The sequence below is a fragment of the Melospiza georgiana genome, chromosome 4, assembly GCF_028018845.1.
Source record: "Melospiza georgiana isolate bMelGeo1 chromosome 4, bMelGeo1.pri, whole genome shotgun sequence".
In the NCBI taxonomy this organism is placed as follows: Eukaryota; Metazoa; Chordata; class Aves; order Passeriformes; family Passerellidae; genus Melospiza; species Melospiza georgiana.
In genome coordinates, this window is record NC_080433.1 from 68,971,529 (window position 1) to 68,999,300 (window position 27,772).

Consider the following 27,772-nt stretch of genomic DNA (forward strand, 5'->3'; position numbering starts at 1 on the left):
CTGGGCTGAATCTGCTGCCCGTCATTTTTGGAAGGCTGATTCTCCCTGCGTGCTCTGTGCTGTGTCTGTGGTACCTTCCTGCTTGGCTGGGGAGTGATAAAGGGCATGAGCTTATAAGGAAATAGGCAGCAGCAGAAACAGGATCAGGCGCAGTGGTTTGTGGGCAGAGTAAGAAGGTATCAGCCTTTCAGCATCTGACATCTCACTGGAGGCACAGGCAGGCCTGGCCTTGCTGCCAGATGTGTGTGTGTGTCATCATATATGGCATTTTTGGTACATCTGTGTGCAAGAGCAGGGTTTGATACACAGCAGCCAGCACAGGGTCTGATTCATGTCTTATTGTGGCTGCTGTTGGCCTGATGAGAGAGGCCTTCTCAAACAATCTAAAACCTCCTGAAACAGGTATTTAGAGATGTTAATTTTTTTTAACTGGTTGGTTGGGGGTGATTGCATTTTGGATTTTCAGGTTTTTTTTTGTGGAGTTTTGGGGTTTTTTTGAGATGGAGTGAAGGGCAGAGTTTCAAAATCAACTCTCATGAGCAGCATCCTAGGAATGCTGGTAGCCAGTTTTAGCAGAGTTTTAGTCTTCCTTGGGGAAGGCAAGTATGTTAATCCCTTTTTATTTACAAACTGGTATGACCTTGGGTTGCAAGACAACTTGGGGGGCTCAGCCATCATGGCAGGAAGAGAACTTTTCATGCTGGTTGCTGGATGTTGTCCTTAAGTTAGCAGCATCTGGGGTTTTCTTGACTTTTTTCCTTTGGTTGTGACTGCTGCAGGTTTTCATAAGGGTAGCTGGAAGGAACATGATCAAACCTCCACTGAAAGGTGTGAACCTAGGAGTGACAAGTTTCTCGTTTGCTGGTATACAATTTGCAATTCTGAAATGCTGTTTTGAGAACACTGATGCATAGATAAAGTACTTAAAAAGAACAGTGAGTGCATTGCTTAGTATTTGATGTTTCCTTTCAAAAAGGAGATGTAGGTTTAATGGTTTGTGTGTAATGCACATGAAAAATAATGGATCTTTTGGAGCATTGCTTTAAGGCTTTCATCCTGTTGTTTGTGGCAGTGGCAGAGCTCCCCTGGGTTTAAGTGGAGGAAGGATAACTCCTGGTAAGTTTAGTGCTGTATCTGCAATACAGGGATGCTCCCTTGGTTTGTTATGTCATGGCAGAAGCAGCTTTTCAGCCAACAGCAGATGCCCAATGTGACCGAGCTGTTTATTTGGCTCATTTAAACTTAAAGTATCAAATAATGTCAGCAATTTCATGATAACTTGTATTTTGATATTGAACCTAGAAAGTGAAGGTTTTTTCCTTTGTTAAAGTTATTTTCTAGCTGTGCATGCACAAGTGTAATGCTTTGAGACAGTTTGTGTGATGCAAGTGTTGCAATTAAATTAGTAATTTAGGCCATAGTCTTTGCTGTTCTGATTCATTGTCTTTTCTTACCCTACATGCTGGGAATCTTAGTGAAAAGGCACCTGTGATTGTGAAACTGCAGTCTGGAGGATCTGACATAATGGTAAAACAGTTCTAGCTTGGAGAGCAGTTGAAGAAACCAGGTTGTAGTATTCTCATGGCTTTATATGACAGCCTTTTAAAAACTGCCTTTAATTTCCTGAAGGTACTAAAAATCAATGACTTTTTAAAAATGTTTGAGACAAAAGCGACCTAAATTTTGCAGTTTTTAATTCTGATGATGTATAGTGAACATGCAACTCCATTGCATCATCAGCCTAAGATCATAACAAGCTGAGAAGGACACTCAGGTCTTGACTCAGCTGCTGCATGGTACCCTGACCATTCAGGTTGGGATTGCTATAAAGGGAACAGGTTCCTTGAAATCCTGAGTGATTCACAGTGTTTACAGGCAAGGACAGCAACTCTTTGCCTATGTGTCCTTGCTTGTGCTGTATTTTTAATTATGTCCTTTTGCTAGCTGACACTGCTTAGAATTGTAGATTCTTAAAAAAGGCTGTTTTTTTCTTTGTCACTATGGAAGAGCACAATTTTATTCTTAACTTCTGTCAGTTCAGATTGCTTTAGACTGTCATTTAGGATTATATACATTTATGTCTGACTAGGGTCGCCAAAGCCCTGTGGATATGAGTAAAATTTCTAAATATACTTTGAATTTATTTAAATCCTGTCTTACTCAGTAAGCACTGCAGTACTGTGGGGCCTGAGCTCTTAGCTACCTGAAGGCATCTAAATATAAATTTCTGTGGCTTTTGAGAAACTGCTACTTTGATTGCAAGGTGTATTGTGTAATATGATTATGCCCTGAACTGGGAAATAGCTAAGCAACCCCACCTTTGAATAAGGATAGTCCTCTCTATTAAGCTTTAAGAAAGTAATGAAACTTTGATTTAAAAATATTGCTAGTTATTCATAGCATTAACTGTTTGATGGAAATGTAACAAAAGCTCTGTTGACTGTTACAGAGAGGTTGTGATAAAGCTTTTATACATGGATGCTCTGTCTAATCTTTGAAGTTTGAAGTGGTTTTTTGTGTTGCTCTGAAGTCTTCAGCTAGTTAAGATTGACTTAATCTTGCTGTAGTTACTCTGCAGAGGACATTGTGCAGCTGAGTGCTGAATACCTGTCCTAGATGCAGGTATTTGACAGGGACCATGGAGCAGAAGGCTGGGTCCAGAGGGGATGAGGGGAGACCCGGGCAGGAGAACAGGCCCTGCTCTGCTTGTGTTGGTCTGTCAGCTCTTTTCAGTTTTACCCAGCTGATCCTGGTGTGCTTTAGAGCCAGGCTGACCTCAGGATCCATATCCGCTGGAAACATGAATGCCAGGGTAAGTGGTAATGAATATGCAGAGTTGCTGCATATTCATTTTAGCAATGAATTCATTCATATTAGCAATGAAATTGCTAAAATACTTAGTCTCCAGTTTAAGGAAATACTTAGTCTTCACTTAAAGGTGTTCGGTGCACTGTGGGCAGATAGAACCAGGGCTGCAGCTGAAGTGCCTTGAGTTGTTTCCATCCATCTCTCACCCAGATAAGCTGGCTTCAGACTGAGTCTATTAAACTCATAATGTCTCATTAAACCCCCCAAAACCTAAAGACAAACTAAAAACCAAAACACAGACAAATCCAGCTCCTGCAAGCAGAAGCACAGAAATAATTAAATAAACTTTTTCACCTTTCATTATTGTGCTGTCTCAGAAATCGCTGCGTAGCTCTTGAAGAAAGCATGTGATATTTTCTAGTAGAGGTATTTTTAGTTAGCACACCAAATTCTGTTTTGAGACATCAATCCCATGATTTTGTCATATTTACTTTTGTAAGCATAATCCTTGCATTTGTTTATGCAAATGTGTATGCTAATAAGCTTTAAATGCCACCAAAATAGATTTATGGAGGATTTAATGCAGCGTTTCTTAAAAATATGAGAACCATGGATAATCTAAATAACAGGTTTGTTGATAGAAATCAAATAAAGCTACTTCTTTATATTTGGTTTATATTTTTGTGAGGTAGTTTTTCTTGAGGCAAAGGATTTTAGAGTGAATTAAAAAGCTACTGCAAGCAAAGGTTACTGCCTTTAAAATTGCTGATCCACTTTTAGCCATATTCAACACAGTTCAAGGTCTTGGATTAATGAGTTAATGTTTGGTTTCCTGAAAAATAATTGGCCTTGGGGAAGGACATCAAGTTAATGTAGCTGTTGAGGGAAAGGTTTCTGTCCAGGTTCAGCAGTTCTTTACTGCTGGTAATGAGTTGTTCCAACCTTTGTCTCATCCTGTGATCAGGCTGGTAGGAAGCTGGGTACATTGGATTTGAGAGGAGTGTTATTTAAGAGAAATGAGAAGGAGTTAAAGGTCCTTCAAGATGAGATCACGAAGGCAGAGAAGGTGTAAATGTGATCAGTGTCTGTGTGCCCCCTTCCTGCCCTGCACCCCAAGTGTGATCAATGTCTGTGTGCCCCTTCCTGAGCTGGCACCTGTCACTGCTGTCACTGTGCCCGTGTGATGTGGGTGCTGTGTGTGGGGGAGGGTTTTATGTCACTTTTGAGTCCAACGGAGCAAAGGATTATTAAAGTCAAGTTTAATTGAAGAGGTTTTCCAATAAGAAAGCAAGTCCTGTTGTAAGCTTTGTATGGGTGAGAATAGAAAGGTGACCAGTCTATGTGAAATATCAGTTTATAGCAGTCTCTCTTGGACTCCTTTCTTTATGTGATAGTATTTTTATATTTATTGTGCCAATGGATTCTTAATAATTGATAGTTGCTCTTGGAAAAACAGACTTATCAGAAACAAATAGATCAGAAAGAATCATAGATGTTGACAGAGTCATGGCTGCTAGCTTTAACTGACTTGGTGTGACTTAAATTATATTTTCAACAGTGGAAAAATTGAGGTGTTTGCTTGCTCAGTTGCACCAATTGTCAGTGTTCTGACATTTCTGGAATTTTCAATGACTGTCTAAGCTCTCTGAGACATTTCTTTCTCTTGAGTTGTGGTTTTATCTGAAGCTGTATAGAAGATACAGGAGTATCTTAGAAATCTTAAAAATAGGTTCATTTGGGAAACATGAACATGTGTAGCATGAGGTCTCTTAGAAATCCTCCAATCCATTTGTTGAAGGTTTGTACTATAGTGTATATGGTGCATGTCCAAACTAAAGGCACTATTATTTATATCTTTTAAGTAATGCACTGTGTAAAACAGGAGTATGTCTAATGGACATACTTCTTTTTTTATACAGTACACTACTTAAAAGATACAGTCAGAGAAAAACGAACAAACAAATGTCAGTGCAGAACTGAGTCTTTTGGAGGGTCATTTTTTAAATAAATAGAATCATACTGAGTTGGAAGGGAGCCATCAGGATCATCAAGTCCATCTTGCTGGCCTTGCACAGGGCAGCCCCATCTCTGTGGCCCTCCACTGGATGCTGTTTTACAGCTGGATGCATTTTTGTGTTGTGGTGCCCAGAACTGCCCCAGTGCAGAGCAGAGCAGGACAATCCCCTCCCTTGGATGCTGTGCCTGATGTCCCCAGCACAGGGCTGGCCCTCCTGGCTGCCAGGGCACTGCTGGCTCCTGTTCCCCTGGTCCAGGACACCAGGTCCTGCAGCCTCTCTCCAGCCTTTTGTTCCCCAGTCTTTACACACAGCCAGGGTTGTCCCAGGTGCAGAATGTGGCACTTTCCCTTGATTAACTTCGTATGGTTAATACCTGCTTTAAAGAAAAAACAACCCAAACCCTGAATTTTTTGGTGATCAATAATGTACAATGAAGTGTCATGAGTTGCTCTGATGCTTAGGTCTTTCATAAAGACACTAATTTTAATCTATCATACAGTTTTGGTTTCTATCCCATTTGTTGAATGTTGCATTTTTCTTTGCTTTTCTTATCTGTGTAAAAGCTGTAAACAAATGCCTTTAAATCAAGAAGTAGATCCCAAATAATCTTTTATTATATAAACTCCCTACAGGTTAATCATTCCTGCTTCCTTTTAATGAAGAAATAAAAGGTGTAATATTATTGTTGATACTGACAAGTGTAATATTTTTACTCAGGATGGATCTTGAAAAATGCTTGGTGTGTAGTTTGGTGTTTGGGGACTAAGTCTCTGCCCTCCTTGTGACATCCTGAACCATGTCCTTGCTGTCAGTGAGGCCACACTTGGGGTGCTGGCTCCAGTTCTGGGCTTCCCAGTACAAGAGAGGCACAGATATACCTCAAGGCTTTTTATGTTTTTCTTTTTTCCCTCTCTTAATGAACTCTGGCTGACTGACTACATGAAGGAAGACTGTGAAAATTAGTTTCAAGCTACAAATATTTTACATAAGCTGAAAGGTTGGGTTTTGGTCTTTTTTTCATGCTGATTGCTGATTACAGTGGCATCAAAGATTAATTAATGCTGTTGCTATTTGTTACCACTAAAATAACCATACCATTCTTTCTTGGTTTTCTCCTTTTGACTTAGTTTTGGTCTACTGTTTTCACGAGGGTGCTAGTTCTGATTAGTGGAGTTCTAGCACTGATATTGTTTTGTTCTCCAAGTATTTCTAGTAGTCTGTATGATTTTTTTCTTGCATTTTATAATTATTACTGGACCTCAGAGTACTGTGTTGGGCTAATAACTATAGGTTGCAGTATTTATCAGGAAAAAAAAAAGACTGCATGTAGTAAAGCACTTGTGAGGTTCCTGTGAGACAATGACAGATCACCTCTGGTGCAGCCTGTGTGTTTTACTGGGAAGGAAGGACAAAACTGGGGCTTTTGATGTCCTGTGGCAGCAGATTTGTAGGTTTTTTTTGTTTGCCTAGAGGAGAAAGCCCAAACTCTTAGTGAAACAGAGATGAGGCAATGTGTGAAGTAAATACAGCTGTTCAGTGATTTGCAGGTAAAGGGAGTGTTTCTGCATTCCCTGCTTGGCCTTTGTAGGGAAGTGGAAGTAAAGTTCTGTCTTTTTCTGTTAACAGCCTAAAATGACTCTGTGAATACAGTGGAATAAATGGCGTCCAAAGTAACTGATGCTATAGTATGGTACCAGAAAAAGGTAAGATTTCTATTTGTTTTTATGCTGGCCTATTGTGTTTATGTGTTAATATAACAAATATAAAATACTTATGCATTACTTGTTAGCATTGTATGAGAATGAATAGCTTGAAACTTTTCTTCCATAGGTAAATAAGTATTTAGTGACATGAAATAGCTTTTAGTCTATAGCTAAGTCTATAGTCCTAAGTCAATAGCTTTTAGTCTGTAGTCTTCTAGCTGAAAACTCCTTACTGCCCTGATTACTTGTGCTCTGCAAAAAACCAAATTTTGCATTCTCAGTTGAGTGTTAATTAATGTACAGAGAAGTGTTGTTTCTATAGCACAAACAGAATCCTTGTAATTAAGTAGAAAGTAAGAATTGAAACAAATTTTCTGCCAGTAAAAAAACCCCTGTATAATACGTACCCAAAAGAGAGAGTCTTGGCTCTCTGTGATTTAATTGGTTTCTGTTAGTGTTTTCCTTGGGTCTCTAGCTGTCTTTTGGAAAAGGAGCATCTTGTCCTTAAGCAAATAATGCAGTGGTCTTCAAAACAGAAATTCTGGTTAGCTTCTAGCAAAGCAACAGTTACTTGCTAGAAATAAGGTAATACAGGTCTGCTTTGTTGAGGTCTTTACAACAGTGAATTAAATGTACAGTTGAAAGAGCAGAAAAATTAATTTTGCTGACTGAATTTATACCAGTCATTCAATTATGCATTAAAAACTTGAAAATCGTTCACAGTTTAATAATGAATTTTTGATTTTTTTTTTTTTTATTTTTTACCATTTACTCTGATTTGGAAGATGACTTGTAAAAGATCTAATGTAATGAAATTCAGTGCAGGATGTCATGGAAGAGGAAAGTGACGTTGATTTTACCTGCTTCCACTCATTCTCTCATACACTTAATTCACTAATTGTACAGAGATATCAGAGTACTGATTTCCAAACAGCAAGCTGTGTTTGTCTTTGGTCTGGCCAGGATCCCTCTGTGCAGTGCAAGAGATGCTGGATGATCCTCATCATGTCTGTGAGGTTGTTTTTGTTGGTGATGATGCACTATCCTTTGGACAGATCTTTCATGATATTCAGCTTTACATATAGATGGTCCTTTGATGCAAGAAAGAGCCTGCATTCTCTGTAAATCTTAAGTGAAGTTCATGTTTGTTGTCTGGTTGGTTTTGGTTTTTTTTTTTTCAAATACACGTGTGTTTCCTGTTGGTCATGCAGTAAAAGGAATGGTACGTTTGATATGCTCCAACTTTCCATCCTCCTGATGTTGGGAAGGCAGGATGAGTCACTGAGGTGTGATTTTACAGAGGGCAGGCCTTCTGATCTTGATATAAACCAGCCATTCATCAGTTTTACTTTTCCCAGAACATTGCTCCTAACAGGATTACTTGTTATCAGTACAGGTCATTCTTTTAACCCTTGTTCTGCCGTTTTTTCCAGTGATTTCACACACATCTCCATTTTCTTGGTTCATAGTAAAACCAGCATTTCTGTGGTGAATCTCTGTAGGCTTTTACAGTGATGTGCTTGGCCAGGAATTGCACAGTGCCTTTATGGCAAGGAGTTGTGGTGAGGTGGGTTTGTTACAAGAGGGATAAGATCATGTGTAAGCCAGATGTTGGTTTTCTCCCTGGTGTGAACAAAATTTAATTGCAATCCACGCGTGGTCTGGGATCTGCCAAATGAGCAAGTTATGTTGCTTCAGTATGAGGAAGTGTAATGTTTTGAGGCTGTATTGCAGAAAAGTTGCAGATGTTCATGTGAATTAGACTGTAATTTCTTAGGTACCACAAATTCAGGGTTCTCCTGGATCTGGCTGGTAACTCCAAAGAGTTTTCTAGCTTTGTAGTGTGGTGTTTGCTATCTGTTCCTGGGAATATCCTGACTCTTTCACCTTTACCCTTGATTTTGCTTATGTATTTGTTTAAATCTCTTACATGGCACAGTATTTTTTTACCCATGGATTTGTTGTTTAAACCAAAGTTTTCAATTTGGGGAACAGAAAGAGTTGTGCTAGTATTCAGTTGATACCAGACTTTCTTTTTTGGTCCTTGCTTATGACATCAAGATACTGAACTGCAAGACCTGTTGCTTGCTTCCAGTTTTAAATTTCAATTTCAGTTTTTATTGTAGTTGTCAGAGTTGTCTCACTGGTTCGATCTGCTGACTCATTACACCTGTAACTGGAATTGAAAGTGGGGAGGGATCAAAATGTAGCACATTCCAGCAGTAGAAGTTTGTTTCTGGGGCAAGAGAGACCCAGGGTTGCAGTCAGTATTGATCAAATTGGTATTGCTCACCTCTCTGATGAAATGAGAAAAAATAAACTGTTGTTTTGGAGAGGTGTTTTCAGATTAATAAATTGGTGTATGAATGCCTTGAAAAGAAAGTTCACTTCTGGTATTTCTAGTTATAGATGACTAAGAAGCATTTGAATAGGCTGGGGCTGTGTAAGAAATACTGAGCAGATAACTTACTCCTTGTCTTTCTTAGTTTTCAGTTTTAATGTATTTTTAAATATATTTATTTCATGTGTCTCTCCACTGAGTTTCCAAGGTCTGTTGGTTTCTCAAGAGACATTTTTATATCTCTTCAATGGAAAGAGTTAAGCAATTGAGCTCTTCCAGCCCTACTTAAGGCAAGTTTTGCAAACAGCAAGTTTACTCATGACTCATACTATTGTCTGAAATTGAGCTCCTTACACCAGGATGATTTAGTAATACCCTTAATTGTTTAAAAGGTCAGACCTTTTATTATGTAAACATGTTTTTCTGTTTTGACAATGGATTTACTCTGCTTTTAGTATATTGGAGCTCCTGATTACTGTCTCATAAAAATACAGTAATCCATTCTGAATTATTTTAAGTTTGATTGTAAGATTTCAGGGTGGTATTACAACAGCTTGTTATTTGAGATACAAGGTTGCAAGGACAGAGTTTTAGTGCTCCCAGTGCGTTTCTCAGCCAGTACAAATACTTTTTCAAGGCATAAAATAGGTTGACTCAGTAGACTAGATACAGGTTGACTCAGTAGAAATTAAAATAAAGGAAACGTCTGCTGTATTTCTTTGTGCACTGGGGAGGACAGTGCTGACATGTGTGTGACAAAGGGTTGGCCTGGCTTGTTTTCAGCCCTTGGAGCTGCCCTGCTTCTTGCAATAAAAGGGAGTGGCAGGAGTGTCTGCATGGCTCTCTGGAAGGGTTCCAGACAGCTTCTCACATAGATGCATCACTTGGTTAATATCCTTAGGATTATGTGGATGTACCACAATCCTGAAATTGCTTCAGCTTGGTAATTGAGTATTTTGTGGAGGAAGCCATCACAGTGTTTGCTGTGAAAAAAATCTGACACCCCACATTTGTTGAAAACAATTTCAGTATCTGGTGGCATAACTTTTGTATGATACTGATACTATGCATGTACTTGAAGTACTGCCTGAGTGACAGTAATTGATGTTAAAAATAATAAAGCTATGAATAATTTAAAATACTGCTTCTATTGCCTGTAACTTTTTGCATTAATTTCTTAAAATACTTTCAAGCTTTACAGGTAATAATAGAGGGAATTTTGGTCTAGTTTCCTGTTTGGAGAAGATATGTAAATTTACCTTAACAACTTTCTGATTTTCAATCCTTACAGAAGCCTTGCTGCTAGAATGGGAAACTCCTTCTCCTGCAGTATTACCAACAAATTTGTACAATTGTGTTGTTCCTTCTCTTGAGGATGGTTGTTGGGGAAGGCAGAATGAAACTTATTGAATTGAGGCTGAATCCTGCACCTGATTGCACATCATTTGACTTTGCCAATGCAGCTTTCTGGGTGTCCCTTGGGTACATCTGTTAAAGGGCACAATAAAACAAATGAGATATTTTTCTCTCATGGCTTTAAAGGGCAAAATTAGAGTTCTATTGGTATTGCTTTAAGATCTTAATATTCAGTGTTTTGCAGCTCATCAGTCCAAGATTACACTTGCCTATTTAGATTCATGGAATGGCCTGGGTTGTAAGTAAGGGACCTGAAAATTCATCATTTTCCAACCCCCCAGCCATGGACAGGGATAGCTTCCACTAAAGCAGGTTTCAACTTGAGCACTTGCTAGTGAAGGCCAAGGCAAAAATATCTGAGTACCTCAAACTTCTCCATGTCCCTGGTAACCAGCTCTCCTGTTTCTCTCCACAGAGGGCCCACATTTTTCCTAGCATTCTTTCTGTCATCAACAAACCTGTAGAAGCTTGTTGTGTTGCCCTTGAGATCCCTGCCCACGTTTAACTCTATCAGTGCTTTAACTTTCCTAACCTGGTCCCTGTGTTAAGTTAATAAAGGAGGAGTTAAATGATGATTATATCCTGCCTTGAAACCAGCTGATTTCCTGTTTGGCACTGTATTCTCATGATGCATTATTCACCCTGGCACAAAGGCAGGTTTTGCCAAATGGACAGGCTGTATGGCTACTTTAGCTAAAACTTCGGATGCTGAAACTGCATTGATTTGAAAACATCTGACTTCAAGTGCTGAAATTTGATGAGTGTTGGAGCTGGCGTTTGTCAGAGCATGGAGGAAGAAAATGTGTGTTCAGATAGAGTTTCTTTCCACATTTGGTACTCAAGCAGTTGCCTGACCTAGTGGGGATTTACCTTCAGTGCCTTGCTTGGTGAGACAAAACTGGTTTCTGAATCTGATGCAAAAGAGAGCTCCAGCAGGGGCTGTGGCTAAATGAAGCAGGCTTGCATTTTGCCTGCCTGTAGGCTCCCATTCCTGCTTTGCCTTCTCACAGACTGCCATCCATTTGTTTACTGAATTTGGTCAGGAAACTCTTCCAGCTAAAAGGAAGACTGTGAGTCTACAAGGAGATGAACTAACTAATGGCAGGGGAGCAAGGAGATTAAATCCTTAAATTAAATTAAGTCTTGGGAAGGATTCTCTGGTTCTTAAATTGTTTAATTGGAAAATATGGCCTAACATTTTCTTTTCTCTCCTGTGTGATCTGATTGATATTTTAGCCACCCAGACAAATGCAGGGGCAGCAAGGAAAGCATGCAATGGGAAGTGGAAATGATCAGGGACATCAGGGCAATGCTATTCTAAAATCCAAGTTGCAACACCAGGAAAGTTCGCTAGATTTTCAGAGGTCTGCAGGGAATTATACTGAATAATGAGCCTGTCAAGAGGGATTTTCTTTTCCCAGTTACATCATGAGGCTGTTTTGTTTTGTGCAACTACATTATCATAAAAAAAAAAATAAAATGTTTCAGAGTTAAATCCTTAACACTTGGAGAGTAGCTGGGCATTGTTAGCAGTAGTGTAGCATGGACCCAGGAAAGGGATTGCTCTTGGCCAACTCACCTCAGACAGCACCTGGGTGCTGTGTGTACCTTTGGTTATTCCTCTACTCTCACTTAGTTTAACCTACAAACCTGGTTTCCAGCTGTTCTTCTGTGTATAGTTTTTCTTTATGTTTAATTGTGTGATGAAAAGAAATGTTTTGTGGTTTTCGTAGATACCTTAAAATTTGTAAAGTATTACTCAGGGCAATAAATAAGTATGGCTGACAGATCTTAAGAATAATTAATCTGTAAAGAATAATTCAGAAAAAAAAACATTAGTATATAGTTGATAAATGTTTAATTAGCTTTTATTGGACTCTAAAAGGGATGGTATCTCTAAAGTAAGCCTCAGCAAAATTATTGTTCAGTGAAATGGCTGTAAATACAGTGCTGTTGCAGTTATTGAAAGAATTTAAGTGGGTCATTAGTTGGCAATTCAAATAGTTAATAATAAATAACTCTTATTAAAGTTTGAATTGATTGCTTAATTTTACTCTAAATAGCTGATTTCAGCTCTCCCTCTGGCAAGAAGAAGGGAGGGGTATTGGGATATTTTAAAATCAGAAGTAATGATTCAGCAGTTATAAATTCTGTGCCTTAGGATAATCCCTTCACTGTCCTTCTCCATTTGACTGAAAGTTACTAAAATCTTTGCTGTTAACAGACAGTGTACAACTGTTCTATAGTCATTTCTATCTGTGGTTTATCAGCTAAGTTTGTCTTAGTTTAGCTTGTCCAGTCCACATATCCACCATAAACAAAGTTGAAGAAAATTTGCCACCCTTGAAAATGAAAAATTTCCAGAAAAAACCCCATCCCAAGACTAGAGATCTAGAGATCTACTCTAACAGAGATAATTATACTGCTGGGCTACTGAGTATTACCTTTACTGCAAGTTCATGTAAGAAACAAACTGGAGTTGAAAATAACTTTTAATAATCCTGTTCTAAGTTTTGAGAAAATGAGACATATTGTAAAAATTAATAGTACTGCCCACATAGAAATTATTTATATATGGATACCTTAATACTAAAACTGGTACAGAAAATCATACAATTATTTTAATTATGTTGGACTGTAGAAGTTAATAAAACATATTAGCTAATATTTTAGCACAAAATATTTTAATAAGGTATCAGACAATTCCAAGGAAACAACTTTGTTATTTATTTACTGAACTCTAGATCTTACATATTCTGGATTTGTAATACCATTGTGATGTGACTTGTAAAAGTGTTCAGAGGTTTTAAAGAGCAAAGTTTAGCACACAAGTTTCATTATTGATAAACATTAAAGTTTTAAGATCCAAGAGGAAATACTATGTATTCTTAGGATTATAATCTTTGCTAGTCTGCATGCTCATAAATTATAAATGCCTCTTGAAATATTGATCAATTCCATTAGAATCAGAAGGGCCTTGTTGAGTATTGGGCTACAGGTTGATAGCATCACTACATTAGCTTAAAGTGAATATCAGTGTCATTCACAAAGCTCAAATTCAATCTTGAGGCACACGTGGCTCACTATGAGAAAGGCACCAGGAAGAAACACTGAGCAGTGTTAAAGCCCTTTCCACTGTGCTTTGAACTAAATATTGCTGTGTTTTCAATGGCTTAACTCTTCACTTAAGCTAATTGCTATTGCTGTTATACAGCCAAGCTGTACAGGTGCCAGATTTCACATGTATGAAGAAATTTGATCAAATGCTTCCTGACGTATTTGATTGGGCAAGAGTAAGTGCAGTTATTTTTAGATAATTGCAAGAGATGCACATATCTGTTAAACCCAGAAAAAGTTATGAGTCTGCCCTTAAAAAGGATCTCAAATTTATTTAATCTTTCAGTCAAGAGGTGGCTTTGTCAAGTTTACCAAATGTGTAATTGTAATTTCCCATGCCAAGTCACATATAAGTTAGATTTTTTTTAAATGATTACTTGTGAGGAAATTTTTTTTTCAAGAAATTTTTTTCAGAAAAGTTTATTATATCCTGTAAATTTAGGATGTTAAACACCTGCTTCTCTGTTGTGAAAGAGTGGCTGCAGTTTTCAGTTGCATTTAATTCCTTATATTCTCAAAATTTTTATAGTTGCTTGAAGAATGGTTGCTAATTCTGCAAAAGCATAAATGAACAGAATCCCTTTTATCTTCTTTACTTGGTATTTATTGAGGTGTGGGATCTTCAGAATTTTAGAGGTAGCTGAGTTGGATAGACTGGATAAAATCTTGGCATTGAGTAGACCTGGGGTGCACGATTTAAAAATTACATCTGTGTATAAAATGACATTACTACTTTATCTAACTCAGCTACAGATAGGTTATAGCACAGTTTTTAATATCTGTAGCATATTAGTGACAAGTTTCCTGTAACAAGGTTGTGTTGATGCTTGGTGATAAAAGTTGCATTTCAAAATAAGACAATAGACTTGTTATCTAACTTTTTGTTAATTTATTTTCTGCCAAGTCATAACAAATAAAAAAATGCTATAGAGTACAAGTTTGGATTAGGTATTTCATAAATTAAATTAGAATAAATTTTTGTGTGAAGTCAATTTGAAATTGGGATATTGTGTTTTATAGTTTACTTTAAGAGAAGTTTATTGCCCACTGTAGGGTAGACTGATGGATTGAAAGTATCACAAAGAGTCTTGTGTTAAGTCTCGAAGAGATTTCAGAAGCATTTCTTACAATTGTGTACTTAAAAATGGGACCTTTTTTGACTCCTGTGTTTTGTACTTTACATTTTCTCCCAAGGATGGTGCAGGATTTGCAGCTGTGAGGGATAAGGCTCCAGGCACAGTGGGAGGGCAGTAAATGGGCACTGGAGTTGGTCAGGGCATTCCTGTTGGCAGAGCAGCTCCAGCCAAGGCCAGGGAGGAGCCCTGGGACAGCTGATTATTGAGGGAGACCTTCCTTGAGCAAGTTTTGTGTTTATTTAAATTATTCAGGTTCCAACCTGATCTTATCTCTGGAAGGTTACTCCTTCCTTTTACTTGCCTTTAGAGCTTAATTTCTTTGGTGCTAGATTAGGTGCTAGGCTTCTTTTCCGTGTCCTGCAGGTATGTGCAGTTGTAAGGAAATACATGAATAGCCAAGAGCCTATATTTGTTTTAGATTTACATTAGATTTAACATAAAACAGAATTCAAATGCAAATACTTGTAAATCCAAACTCTTTGAAGCTGGAATCCACTGGTGTACTCAATAATTTAAAACTAGGAAGGTTTGCTAGTATTAACTTACCTTCTTCAATTCATTCACAAATTATGTTCATTTTGATTCATATACATGTCTAGTGTCTCTGGTAATCATTATATGTTATAATTTTGTTGTAAATGAAAATGTACCTTTCAATGAATTCTGCAGGGCACATTTCACAAACACTAAATCTGCTTTCCTGACATAAGGGAGAGAAAAAAAAATGCCTGTGGTTTTCACTTGCCTGAGTAACACTAGTTCTTCCTATTTTTGTTTAATGTGGGAAATTAAGTGTTCCAGTATCCAGTATTCTACTTTATAATGTTGCCTTTGTTTTCATGTATTTTCATCTGATACATTTGGAAGAGAAGTTTAGAGGGATGCTTATGCAGATGTTGAGAAGGAACATTGAGTATCAGGTTGGAATTTGATGTGCTGAGTGGCGCACACACCTGCTTAAACTTTGTTGAAACATGAAGAGGTGATATGAAGTACATTAAAAAATAAAACCCAAACAACAACAAAAACTATGTGAGAGGCTGTAATGTTACTTGCTGTCTGCAATTCTCTCTTCCTTTCCTTTCAGTTCCCACCAGCATGCCTTGCTGAACACTCCTGTGCTCAGCTGTCAATAACTAAAGTTGATCAGAGGTGGCTGGACAGATCCCCTTCTCCAGTAAAACAGTTGTAAAGGACCCTGCCCTTTAAAATAGTTCTGAATCTCTTATTTTACCTCCTGATGGAATAATTGCTTTATAGAGCAGTGTTAAAAGAGAAATGGCAAAATTCCTGCTGCTTGTCTTTTTGTGGAGATGGAAGCTGCTGTCTAAAGAGGGAAAAGAAATATTTGTAGGAAAATATAATAAAAATGCAAAATCAGTTGACTTCCTTATGTTAGATATCTTCTGGAGTCTGTTTCCTAGAATTCCTTTAACAAATGGTCTGGTATTTGTCTAAAAGAAGAACACTGTTTTAATGACTTTCAACTCTAAACTAGTTTCAGCAATGAATGGAATGATGGAGTTTGCTTTGCAGCTTTATTGGCACAAAGGCTTTCCTTCCTTGTTTGGTTGTTGCTTAAGAGGGACGCAGACTTACATCCCCCCTTCTGTCCTTGTAGAAGGAAATTTTTTTGGAATTGGGGAGGGGAGGACGCAATGTTGTGCAGCACACAAATTTTACTCAGGCTCTTCATAGCAAATTTAATGAAAAGCAGAAAGGCCTGAAATTTCATTTGAAATGTATTTAGAGGAAAAAGCCAGAACAATTAGCTGTAAATGCCTGGGTGGAGTGGTTATTCAATATATTGACTTTTTAATTGCTGGCTGTTATCCAGGTGGAGTTAGCTCTTAAACTTCCTTTGGTTTAATTACTTTAATTGTAGTAAGTGCTTAATTCTGCCCACTACTGTGCCTGACTCCCTAATTATTTTCCACAGTTTCTTTTATTTTTTTCCAAATGTAAAGTGTAAAGTATTTATTATTACTAAAAAGCCAGTAGATTGCTTCTTTTGCAAAGTTTTTAAGTAGCAAACTATAGAAACTGTTTAGCTCTTTTGAATGGGAAACATAATTTAAATTTGGGAAAGAGTAATTCCGTTTGTTGTTCTCATTTTCAATCTTAGATATGCTTTGGGATTTACTCTTCTAAATTAGATTTTTTTAAATGTTTATTTATTTCCACTAATTGGTCAGGTTTAGAGGCACAGAAGATGCCTTTAGATTTCTTTGTTTATGTAGGTCTGTGTTGGTTTCCCTGAGTATTTTTTTGCATTTATGTTGGATCCTTGGTTAAAAGATTCTTTTTAATTAAGAATTACTTTTTCTGTCTTTCTTTTATAACATCTACATTAATGCTGAAGGCTGAAATACAAAAAGAAAAATGAAAACAATGATTTCTTGTACAAGGTGTGTGTGCTTGTGCTAGGGTCTCTTATGTCTGCTGCAGCTGTGAACTGGAAGGAGGAGTCACACCCTTGGAGTAAGATGGAATTTGTGCAGCTTTGCACAGGTGATGGCAGTTGTTCCTCTCTCCTCTCTGTCAGGTGTCTGACTGAGCTGCTTGTCACTTCTGCAGGCTGGAAAAGGAGCTTTGAGCCCCAGGAACTGCATCTGTCTCTCTGTTGCGACCTTGAAGTGATCTTACACTTAACTGCTCAGAGTGTGTGATGTGAATCAATCCCCAGATACACAAGATTTATGTGTCCAGGTAGAGCAGCTGGGATGGCAAGGCTTTAAAATCACCATAGTAAAAGAGATTATTACTGATTATTGCCTAGAAATAATGTTTGTGTAGAGTTCAAAGCAATCTGATGATCTTTGATAACTTCTTACAAGACTTGGATATGTTGTCTCATATATTGACTTGTTCTTGTCACCCTCTTAAATCCTGAAGTTTCAGGTTGCCCCTCCTGTAAATATCTGACAGTCAATGGGGAAAAGTGCTGTTTCTTGATATCCATTGAGTTCCCCCTGGGTTATAAGCTGGTTGATTACCAGCCTGACCATATATCTGGTTGCTGTGCACTGTCAAGAGATAAAGCTAATACCATCTGCTTTTAAAAGTGAGTGGAGTGGAATAGGAATTATAGATAGTTTAAAAAAAAAATAAATTGAGGGTATGGGTTCAACTAGATGTGCATATTTCTTTTGAAGTTATCTGAAAGACCATGTCAGTGTAGCTGCCATAGTTCTGCTCTCTCTCGTGGAGGCTGCAGTCCTGACCTGGGGTGGAGGGAGTGTGATCTTCCCAGTGCTCGGGCTTGCACAAGTCCTGGGCTGAGGCTGGGGCTGTGTGAGGCTCAGCTCTCCCCTCTGTCACAGTTCCATTACAGATTAGCTTGGTCCTGTCCAGCCAAGATGGAATGGAGAAGATAAAAATTTCTTTGTAAACTCCTCAAGGAAATAACTTGTTGGCTTCAAGCTTCTCTTGTTGAAGGTTGATTTGATTTTGTTTGATCAATATCTTTTAAATCCTAATGTAGAGGTATTTTTTCTTTTTAGATTGGAGCATATGATCAACAAATATGGGAAAAATCAGTAGAGCAAAGAGAAATAAAGGTAATAATGCAGCTTTTTTTTTTGTGGTTGTGTATGCTGAAGTAATTTAAATTGTATGTGGTGCTATTTAATACTGGTAAAGTAAAACTAGACTTCTGGAGTGTAACCAAATGTAACCAGTGTACTATGCTCTATTTATTTTACATAATTAATAACTCTGCACCATTTAGTGTGATGCATCTTTCTGTATCTCAGTACTTTTTTTTCTTTTCACTTATCTTAAGACAGGGCTCACTTGTGTTAATACCTCTGTCTTTCACTTTTGTTTGTGATGAATTCTAATGTCAGTTATCTGAGCTCTCTTTGCTTTCAGTTAGTTACCTTATACCTGCAGTTTACTTTCCCTCCTTTATGATGCTGTCATTGTTTTGTACAGTTTATTAGACTGGTAAGTACCTCAGGCTTTGTTTCTGTGAACAAGCAGTTTAACAGTGTTCTGTGCATTTTGGTTTAACTAACAGTACCATCAGTGTCTGCCACATTGCTAAATCGCTTTGGAGATAAAGGAATCACTCCTATAAGTCCAGTTCTGTGGGTTGTATATGAAATACCCATGGTGTTAATTTAGTCAACATTTTCTTGCAATTAACCTTTTTTCCCCCTCCAGCACTGCATGGAAGTATTGTGCTATTTCTGCATGAGTTTCAAGGTGTTGCTATTACTTATCAGTAAAATGTACATTGCTTCAGTTTCCTCGGGGATGGGTTTTTTCACTCTGCAGGACTTAAAACTGTGTGTGGGGGCTTGCTTGGCTTCTGTGGGAGCTGTTCCTGACCTGAGCTACAGAGTTTTTGTACAGAAATACACACTCTGAGTTGGACCCCATGGTATTTCAGCAGCACAGCTGAGCCTCAGGTTGCCTGAAGGGTCCTTCCCATGGCCATGAAACCATCACAGCTCTGAGAGGAGTTCATTAATTAACTGCTGTGTGATAGCATGTTACTCAAATAGTTACTGCAAGTACTGCAAAAAAATGCTGACTGCAAATAGCATCTTGTTTGGCTCAGGAGTCCAATAACTAAAAAATTATGGTGGTGTCTGAGTTTGGGCTGACTGAGTGAAGTGCAATTTGGGTAACACCAAGGCACATGACTAAGTTCAGGGATTGCACAGAAGTGCTTTAATCTCAGAGCTCCTACAGAGCACTTTGACATTATAAATTTAGAAATGATTATGTAATGATTTATAGATTAACATCACTAAAAATCTGAAAAATTCATATATTGTAGTAGAAAATACATTTCTCTTATTACACGTTTATAATTTAGTTACAACTGTAATAGGATCTATTAAGATTAATTTTAAAATTTGTGTAAAAGAGTTTTTAAAATAATAACAATTATTTTTTAAGTATTCTTACTTAAACCTTCTTTTGCTAATGCTTACCTGAAAAGTGTTTGGTGCTGAATAGAAACTATATGAATTAACTGGATGGGTCTGAGCATTATGAAACACTGAATATTTTTTTAAATAACCCTAGTCTGGAACTGCTATTTTCCATGTATGTTAGAGATTTGGGATGCATTAAGTGTAGAAATTGCATCTGAATAAATGGAATGCTTCTACTATATGTGGCAAACAGTTCAGGAGCCAACTCAGTGAAGTCCATGGATCTGAAAGTACTGTTTGTCCAATGGAATTTTTAAAAAATGATTCACCATTTCTTTTCCTCTGAAGGTCACATCAAGTTGTACTCTTGACTTAGATTTTTCAGAGTTCTTTCTTTAACATGAAAACATAATTTAAGCCACAGTGGTAAATTTGTCCTAAGATTGAGCATGTGTTTCTTGGAGATTATTTCTTCCAAGAGGCACATCTTTATTTAGACTTTCAAGAGAGATCTTGTGGTCCATAAGCACTAATACATTTGAAAGTGACTACACCATTCAGCATTTTCTTTTTAAACCTCAGTTTTCTTTATGAAATGGAGTGGCTCACTTATGCAAAATTCACAAGAATCTGTAGCTGATTCTAGAATTATGGTAATTTCCAATTCTAATTATGGGTTTCTTTTCTCATTCCACATAAAATTACTGCAGTTCTGTAAAAATCTTGCATTATAAGGTCTTTATAGTGTTTGCATTTAAAATACAACTGGTTGTGTCTATTTTTCATCCTCGGAGCACATTTTGTCCTATTCATGTTTCAGTTGTGTATTAATTCTTTTTTTTTGTTTCAAGTAAACTCATTTTTCTAATAAACACAATAGGTAATGACTACATATCTAGCTTGTTTCAGTTTGATTTTTTTATCTTTATTTCTGCATGAAAAAGAAATCCAGTTTAATTTAGATGTGAGAAATATTTTGAGCTGCATTCAGTTGAACATTTTGCTTGATATTATTCTTACAAAGATTAACACTACCAGATTTCTCTGATCTGTTTCTCATTGACAATAATTTCATTTATATGCTTCCATTTATACCTAATGTTTATGTTTTAGTAGTGTTTTTACACATGGATGAGCCTTGGCAATGGTAGAAATATACAGTTCACCAATTTACATGGTTTTTGAATGCGAACAGTTAAATGGTTTTCATAATAATTTCATTTGTATCCTAAATATTTTTTGAAATATTTTATTTTACTTGCTATGAATTGTATGCCGTGATTTCCTTACTGTCTAATGTGACCAAGAATCTAAGCTAAGGGGAGCAGAATAAACTCATAGCTGTCTTTAAGCCTTGAGAGTACAGCATCACATTTTAGCATTAAAAACAAACTTGAAAGCTTTGCCAGCGTGTTTGGTTCTTCTGTGATCGAAGATGCTGCTTCTTAAAGAAAAAAATAAGCTTGCTTTTCTTCCTGCTGCATTCCTGTTGTGTGGGATTTTTCCCTTCCTTTTAATTGGCTAATCTATATTCAGTACTGAGGAAAAATTCAATACTTTCCTAGAATTTGGATTTCTGAGAGCTTGTTGATTACTGCCTCCTACATTGCAGTGTGATTTGCTATCTGGATTTGGAATTAAGGAGTTGCAGTGTAAGAGTTTTGTGAAGTTGAGTTAGACATCTAAGGAGAAAAGAGGTTCAAGAATGTAATTTGTTGCAAAAATTCTGCAAAGCTACTAGAAATATATTACTAATTCTTGCAAGTGTGTGCATACATTGTCTGCATAATGCAAAGCTATGAGTGCTCAGTGCCTGTTTGAAAAATAGTCTGGTGGGTCAGTAATTGGGTTTTATATAGATTTTAAAGTGTGTAAAAGGCATCCATTGTGCATTGTTATTTGGAATGCTTAGTTTATAGTAATTTAAATCTATGAAGTTGACATGTTTGTGTGAATTTTCAGTAGCAGTATAGGTTAAATACAATTACTGACCACATAGATATTTTTGTCTTTTGTAATGTCTGTCATCTACATGAAAGTATTTTGATAGTATTTATCTATTGCAGGGTTTGAGAAACAAACCAAAGAAAACAGGACATGTGAAACCAGACCTCATAGATGTTGATCTTGTAAGAGGTGAGTTCTGAGCTAGAAAAAGCTGAATTTCTCAGTATTAAATAACAGCCATCCTATGTCTTGTAACAAAAGTGGATTAGTAGGTTTAAAAAAAAACCCAAATGAAACGAAACACAGCCAACACTACATAGCTCTTCCCTAAAGCAGGTGGATAGAAAACATTGTTAAATAATGATATTAAGATTAAATTGCAATATTAAAATTTAATTATTTAATTTAAATTTTGTTGTATAGGTCTGTATTTTGAAGAAAAAGAGGAAAGTAACTTGTGCATTGTCTTATATCATTTTAGAGTTACTAGTTGTCTTATATAATTTTATTATTGTCTTGTGCATGGTCTTATATAATTTTAGAGTTACTAGTTTACTAGTTTTACTCCTACTGCCAGGCAATTAGACTTCTTTTAAGTCTTCTGACATCTGGAGGGAATGTTACATTGAAATTTCTGGAGGGTAAAAATGTATAGGCCTTGATTGTTTCTTGCCTGTTTTAAATAACAACATGGCAACAGAAGGTCAGATGATATGAGACTTTTCTCAAAGTCTTTATTTTGTCTTAAATTATTCTTATCTGTATGTAATTTCCCATATGCCTTGTGAAGGCTAGGGAAAACATTATTTAGTGTTTTTACCCATGAGCCCAGCAGCCAGCACAGGAAGCCGGGTAGTGCCGGTTGGGCACCCTCACACCCAGCCTTGGCCTCCAGAGGCCTACTTGCCCCCATTGTCCCCGGAACCTCACCCCCATCGTCCCTGGAGCCTCACCCCTATTGTCCCTGGGGCTTCTCCCCTTCTGTCCCTGGAGCATCATCCCCATTGTCCCCGGAGCCTCACCCCTATTGTCCCTGGAGCCTCACCCCCTCAGTCCCCAGAGCCTCAGCCCCCTTTGTCCCCGGAGCCTCAGCCCCCTCAGTCCCCGGAGCCTCAGCCCCCTTTGTCCCCGGAGCCTCAGCCCCTCAGTCCCCGGAGCTTCACCCCCTCAGTCCCCGGAGCCTCAGCCCCTCAGTCCCCGGAGCCTCAGCCCCCTTTGTCCCCGGAGCCTCAGCCCCCTTTGTCCCCGGAGCCTCAGCCCCTCAGTCCCCGGAGCCTCAGCCCCCTCAGTCCCCGGAGCCTCAGCCCCTCAGTCCCCGGAGCCTCAGCCCCTCAGTCCCCGGAGCCTCAGCCCCCTCAGTCCCCGGAGCCTCAGCCCCTCAGTCCCCGGAGCTTCACCCCCTCAGTCCCCGGAGCTTCACCCCCTCAGTCCCCGGAGCCTCAGCCCCTCAGTCCCCGGAGCTTCACCCCCTCAGTCCCCGGAGCTTCACCCCCTCAGTCCCTGGAGCTTCACCCCCTCAGTCCCCGGAGCTTCACCCCCTTTGTCCCTGGAGCTTCACCCTCTCTGTCCCTGGATCCTCATGCCCGATGGTAGCTCTGGCCTTGCCCTGGCTGTGCCGCCCTCCCTGGGGTTGCCGGCACCACGGCCACGCCATGGCCACATGGTTCCCCCCAGCTCTGGCAATAATGGCCAGTGCTGGCGCTCAGCTCCATGTCTCAGCCCCATGTTGGTGTCCTTGGACACACAGCACACAGCCCCTGGCCCAGGAGAGCCCAGGGGTTTCAGGGAGAAGTGAGTCCAGGCTGTGCTGAGCAGTTCCTGTGACATGGCCGGACACACGGCGCTCTGGGCAGTGGCTGTTTGTGTGACCAGTCCGTTTTATCCCCTTAGCCCTCAATTTCATAGCACTTGTTCCTCCCTAAATTGCCCAAACCATTTCTTTCCCCCACCCCTGGATTCTCCCTTAAATGCCCTACAAGTGCTGTGCCATCTGAGCTGCTTTTCCCTGGCATCCCACAGTGAGTCCCACCCCTCAGGCAGGGTCCCTTTTCCTCTGCAAGGTGACTTGGAGAGCTGCTCCCAGCAGTGCATGGTGAGGGTTCACACCTGGTCATGGTGTCCATGCCATGGTTTGAGTTCCCCCCTGCTTTTCTGCCTCTCTCCTGCTCTGGCTTCATGGAGATGGCCTGCGCTGGGCTGATGGTTCCAGTGATGGCTCTGTGAGGAGAACCCTGGAAGGACCCTGCAAAGTTTTATTTGGGCTGCTTCCTCCCATTTTCTCTTTGATCTGCTCTGTGGTTGTGCAGATTGCTGTTCTCACATCACCTAACAGTTTAATTTTTTAAAAATGGAAATGTGTGAGAGAGGAACAAAATCAAATAACATTTGAACTTACAAGAAACTAATTAACAGTGTTGGACCTTTTCAGTGCAGTGTTGTACGTGAATAGCATTGAAATGACTGCATGGATGTCTGAGTTGGCATTAAAGTAGTTTCAGAGCTGGCAGTGTTTTACCTGTGCAGCACAGAGCTCACCAGTGCCAGTGCTGCTTGTAAATGACATGGGGATGGTGTAGCAGCATGCAGTAGTTGCCCTTTCAGTCAATAACTTTGCATAATTTAAGTCACATCCCCATTAAGTAAATTTTACACTGTTTTCTGGCTGTGAAGAAAAAGAAATGGAGAGATATGGGAGAGAAAGGACATTTGAATGAGAGAGATAAGAAATGGTATAGAAGGAGACATAGATAAATTTTTCTTGGGGTGGCTTCCCTGCTCCTGGGGCTGGTCCTCAGCTGGACAGATTCACTTCAGGGCTTCCCAACCTCATTCAATTTTCCTCAATGACCTGGCTGGTGCAATTTACAGGTGTTGGTATTTTAGATCCCTTTTCTGTGTTGGGAAAGGACTCTGCTGTGCCTGCACAGCCTGTGGAGTTTTCATGAGACTTGTTGCTTTATATAAAGTTTCTGATACCTCTATGAAACAGAACAATTTTTAATAATTCATTTTAGAATAATTTTGACATGGCAATGTTTTGTTATTCAAACATTCTGAAATGACAGGTATTTGTAGAAGTTCCTGATAATGGCAGTCAAGAGGGCATCAACAATTTATGCCATATTTGGATTGAGGAGATGGTTATTTAAAGGAGCAGTTATTAAATGCAATTATTTGAATAAATCTTGCTCTTCCACCATTTCACTGTCTTAGCTACTCTGCTAATGAACAACTGAGATTTCTCTTAGCCATAATGATGAAATAAATTCAAATTTATTTTGTTTTTTTTTAAAGGATCTGCTTTTGCTAAAGCAAAACCTGAAAGTCCTTGGACATCTTTGACCCGCAAAGGAATCGTGAGAGTTGTTTTCTTTCCATTCTTCTACAAGTGGTGGCTCCAAGTGACATCAAGGGTCATTTTTTTCTGGCTGCTTGTTCTTTACCTTCTCCAAGGTAGAGTTGGATTACAGCATCAACTTCTACTGAATGCCTTATTTTAACCATATGAAGCTGCAGTGTGCTGCTTGGTTCACTTCATGCTGTTAAGGTCTATTCCAGTATTTTCATAAAATATTGGGATGACACAGTCCCAAGCATATGTCTCTTGGTTAACATTTCTTTTACATATATAAAGGTTGCATAATGAAAAATGTAACACTCGCCTCACAGGCTTTCTTCAGCATTTGGCACATGTTTGTTTGTCACATCTGAATATAATTCAGGTTTTCAGGACAGCTGTTAACAAAGAGAAGTCAGTTCACAGCTTTTGGGATATATAGTATTGAGTTCTAGCAATCTGACTTTGTGAGTTCCTTAATTGTATGTGACACATAAGAGGAAAATTAGAAAGGGAAGAATGTCATGTAGTGAGTCAGTGTCTGTCAGTATGAAAGTCGCCAAACAAATAAGTATTTCAGAAGTTTGTACAACACATATGGAACAGAAGGTTAATGAAAGTTGGGAGCAATATAAGTACCCTGAGAAGCTAAATGACTAATGAATTTTCCACTGAAATCCAATTAACATGCAATATTACTTTTTCAAATTCACCATCTGTCGTCTCAATTGTGAATCATTGTATCATTTGGAAATTTTAATTGGAACAATATATGGAATTAAAAAAAGAAGGCACTACCTCTTGTGTGGTGATGTTATTAGCAGGTGTAAAATTAATCTCACCATGCCAGTGCCTCAAGACCTGCAGTACTAAAAAAATACTCATGTGGCCTTCTGTGAAAAAATTTTTTTATCCCCATTTCTGAGATAGATTCCTCATTTGTCTGTGCTATGGTAAGACATCCTATAGTGTTAATAATTCTAATCTTTTTATAGTAATATAGGTAGTAAAATACATAAGTTGTGGTTGGTTTGTTATCATGTTCATGTGTGTGTTATTCTGAGAAACACCATTGCAGTAATTTTTTTGTGTTCCTATTTGTAAATTTATTTTAAAAAATGTATACTGGCACTTAATTTGTGGCCCCTCTGTAAGACCCTACAAGTAGAAAAACAGTGAGACAATGAGGTTTCTGAGTGCAAGCAAGTTTTTAGGACGTGAATTACAGGACTTTCTTAGAGCTAGCCTTTTTCCTCTCTGATTTCTTTGGGTCTCTGGTTTACTAAGCTGTGGATGGAATGCATCATTTCCCTAATCCACATGGTCTGTTATGTGACAATGTATTTCTGTGATTGTGAGTTAACAAATAGCAGGAAATAATGAATACTACTCCATATTACACTGTAACCCAGCTGTTTGAAATACTTGGTATTGAAACTGTGCAGAATAAGCTGCAGATTTTTTGATAGGTTTTGAAATAAATTAAAAGACTTAGAATAAACATGTAAGTGAAATTAAATGGACATATTTACTTATTGGAAACTATTCAAAACAGCCCCCCCCACCAAGCACTTAAATAGAAGGTTTGCTTCTATTTTACTCAGAAAGTGTGCTCAGTTACTAATTTTGGTAAGGCAGCACCAAAATATCAAGAATCCATGATGGAAGATTAAAATAAACTACCTTGAATTCCAGTGGCCAGATTTCTGCCCTGAATCTGGATTTTGTATTGAAGTTTGGACTTTTTGTCATCATGACAGGTTCTCACTGACATTGTTGTAAAATGGTCTGGCTATATTTCATTTGTATGTGTTCATAATTAAATAATTTACCAAAAGTATTTTCTATAGATTTATGAATCTCATTGCTTGGAATTACTGCTTTAAAATTGATTAGCTTCGCCAGGGTACTTGCTAGCATTTATGTAAATCTACAGGAAAAAACATTTTCCTTGGCTATAGATTTAAACTCCAGGGTTTATTTGCATTGGTTTCCATTAGTGTAAAGTGATTAGCACCATGTGTGATAAGAGAACTACAGAGAAATGTTTTATGCTCAAGGTCATGGAACAGGCCAGTGACTTAACATAGAAGTAAAACCTTTTTTTTCTACTTCCTTATCTATCTAGTATATAGTAATACCTCATTTTTAACTTAAAATGTTTTTATATTCTAAGGGGAAAATAAAATGCAGACTTGCTGTTTCTTGTGTATTTCTTAAGTATAAAGCAAGAAACTTTAATAGTGATGTAATGGTTGTTTGTTGTAGTGGTGAGATATATAAATATATATGTATGCATTTTTAAATTCGGTATTAAAAATATTTTCAAACTCCAAATGCTTTAAAAAGAAATGCTTGTTGGCCTTTGAAATGTAAGGTTGCTTTCTCTGAGGCAGCTTTTTGTTCAATGTGATATTATTTCATTTGTGTCTGTTTTACAGAATAAGCCACTGTGTTTTAGAAAAGCAGAGATCAAAATACTGGAAATACATAAAGAAATAATTAAAAGTGCTGTAAGAAATCCTGTTCCAACCAATTCTACCTAGCTGTTGATAGGAGCAATTCTTGGATAATCGATCTAGAATGTATTGTCACACTGTGCAGAGATAAATTCTTGAATTTCCGTCCTATTGTACTTAAAAAAGATCAGGAGATGGATAATATTTTTCTAAATGTATGTGAAACACTGTGTTAGGAATCTACAATCTGCAGATTCTTGTATTCTGGAAGATGATTTCTTCCAGACAGCTCTGCTTTACTTAATGTTTTTAAGTGGCAGTAGTGAATTTTAAAATTTTTTTTTGTAGGCCTACTACTGCAAAACATTTCAAATTGGGCTTATGTGTTTATCCAAGTTGTATGATAGGGGCCAAAATCAGCTCCTTCTTCAATTTTATACCTCATGGAGCTAATTGTATGTGTGAGGAACTCAGATAAGCTCATTTAGAAAGAGATAACATTAACTTTTGCTATCTGTACCTATTTTATTGATTTTTAATAAGTTGGATTTCTCATTGCATGTGGTCTTTGAGAAACCTTATACAGCAAAAATGTACTTCA

General features: G+C 38.1%; 1 protein-coding gene across 2 annotated transcripts in view; it reads left to right on the forward strand.

Annotated features, from left to right (window-relative positions):
• The window catches only part of PHTF2 (putative homeodomain transcription factor 2), a 63,085-nt gene that overhangs the window by 7,529 nt on the left and 27,784 nt on the right, over positions 1 to 27,772 (forward strand). The window contains exons 1-5 of one of the 2 annotated variants that reach the window (XM_058023199.1): positions 2,700 to 2,812; positions 6,453 to 6,529; positions 18,043 to 18,099; positions 21,495 to 21,564; positions 24,670 to 24,828. In XM_058023199.1, coding sequence (XP_057879182.1) covers positions 6,485 to 6,529; positions 18,043 to 18,099; positions 21,495 to 21,564; positions 24,670 to 24,828 — 331 coding nt within the window. In that variant the 5' untranslated portion in view covers positions 2,700 to 2,812; positions 6,453 to 6,484. Of the gene's footprint in view, positions 1 to 2,699; positions 2,813 to 6,452; positions 6,530 to 18,042; positions 18,100 to 21,494; positions 21,565 to 24,669; positions 24,829 to 27,772 lie in introns of those variants that run through there. The other variant, XM_058023198.1, reaches the window with a different exon arrangement.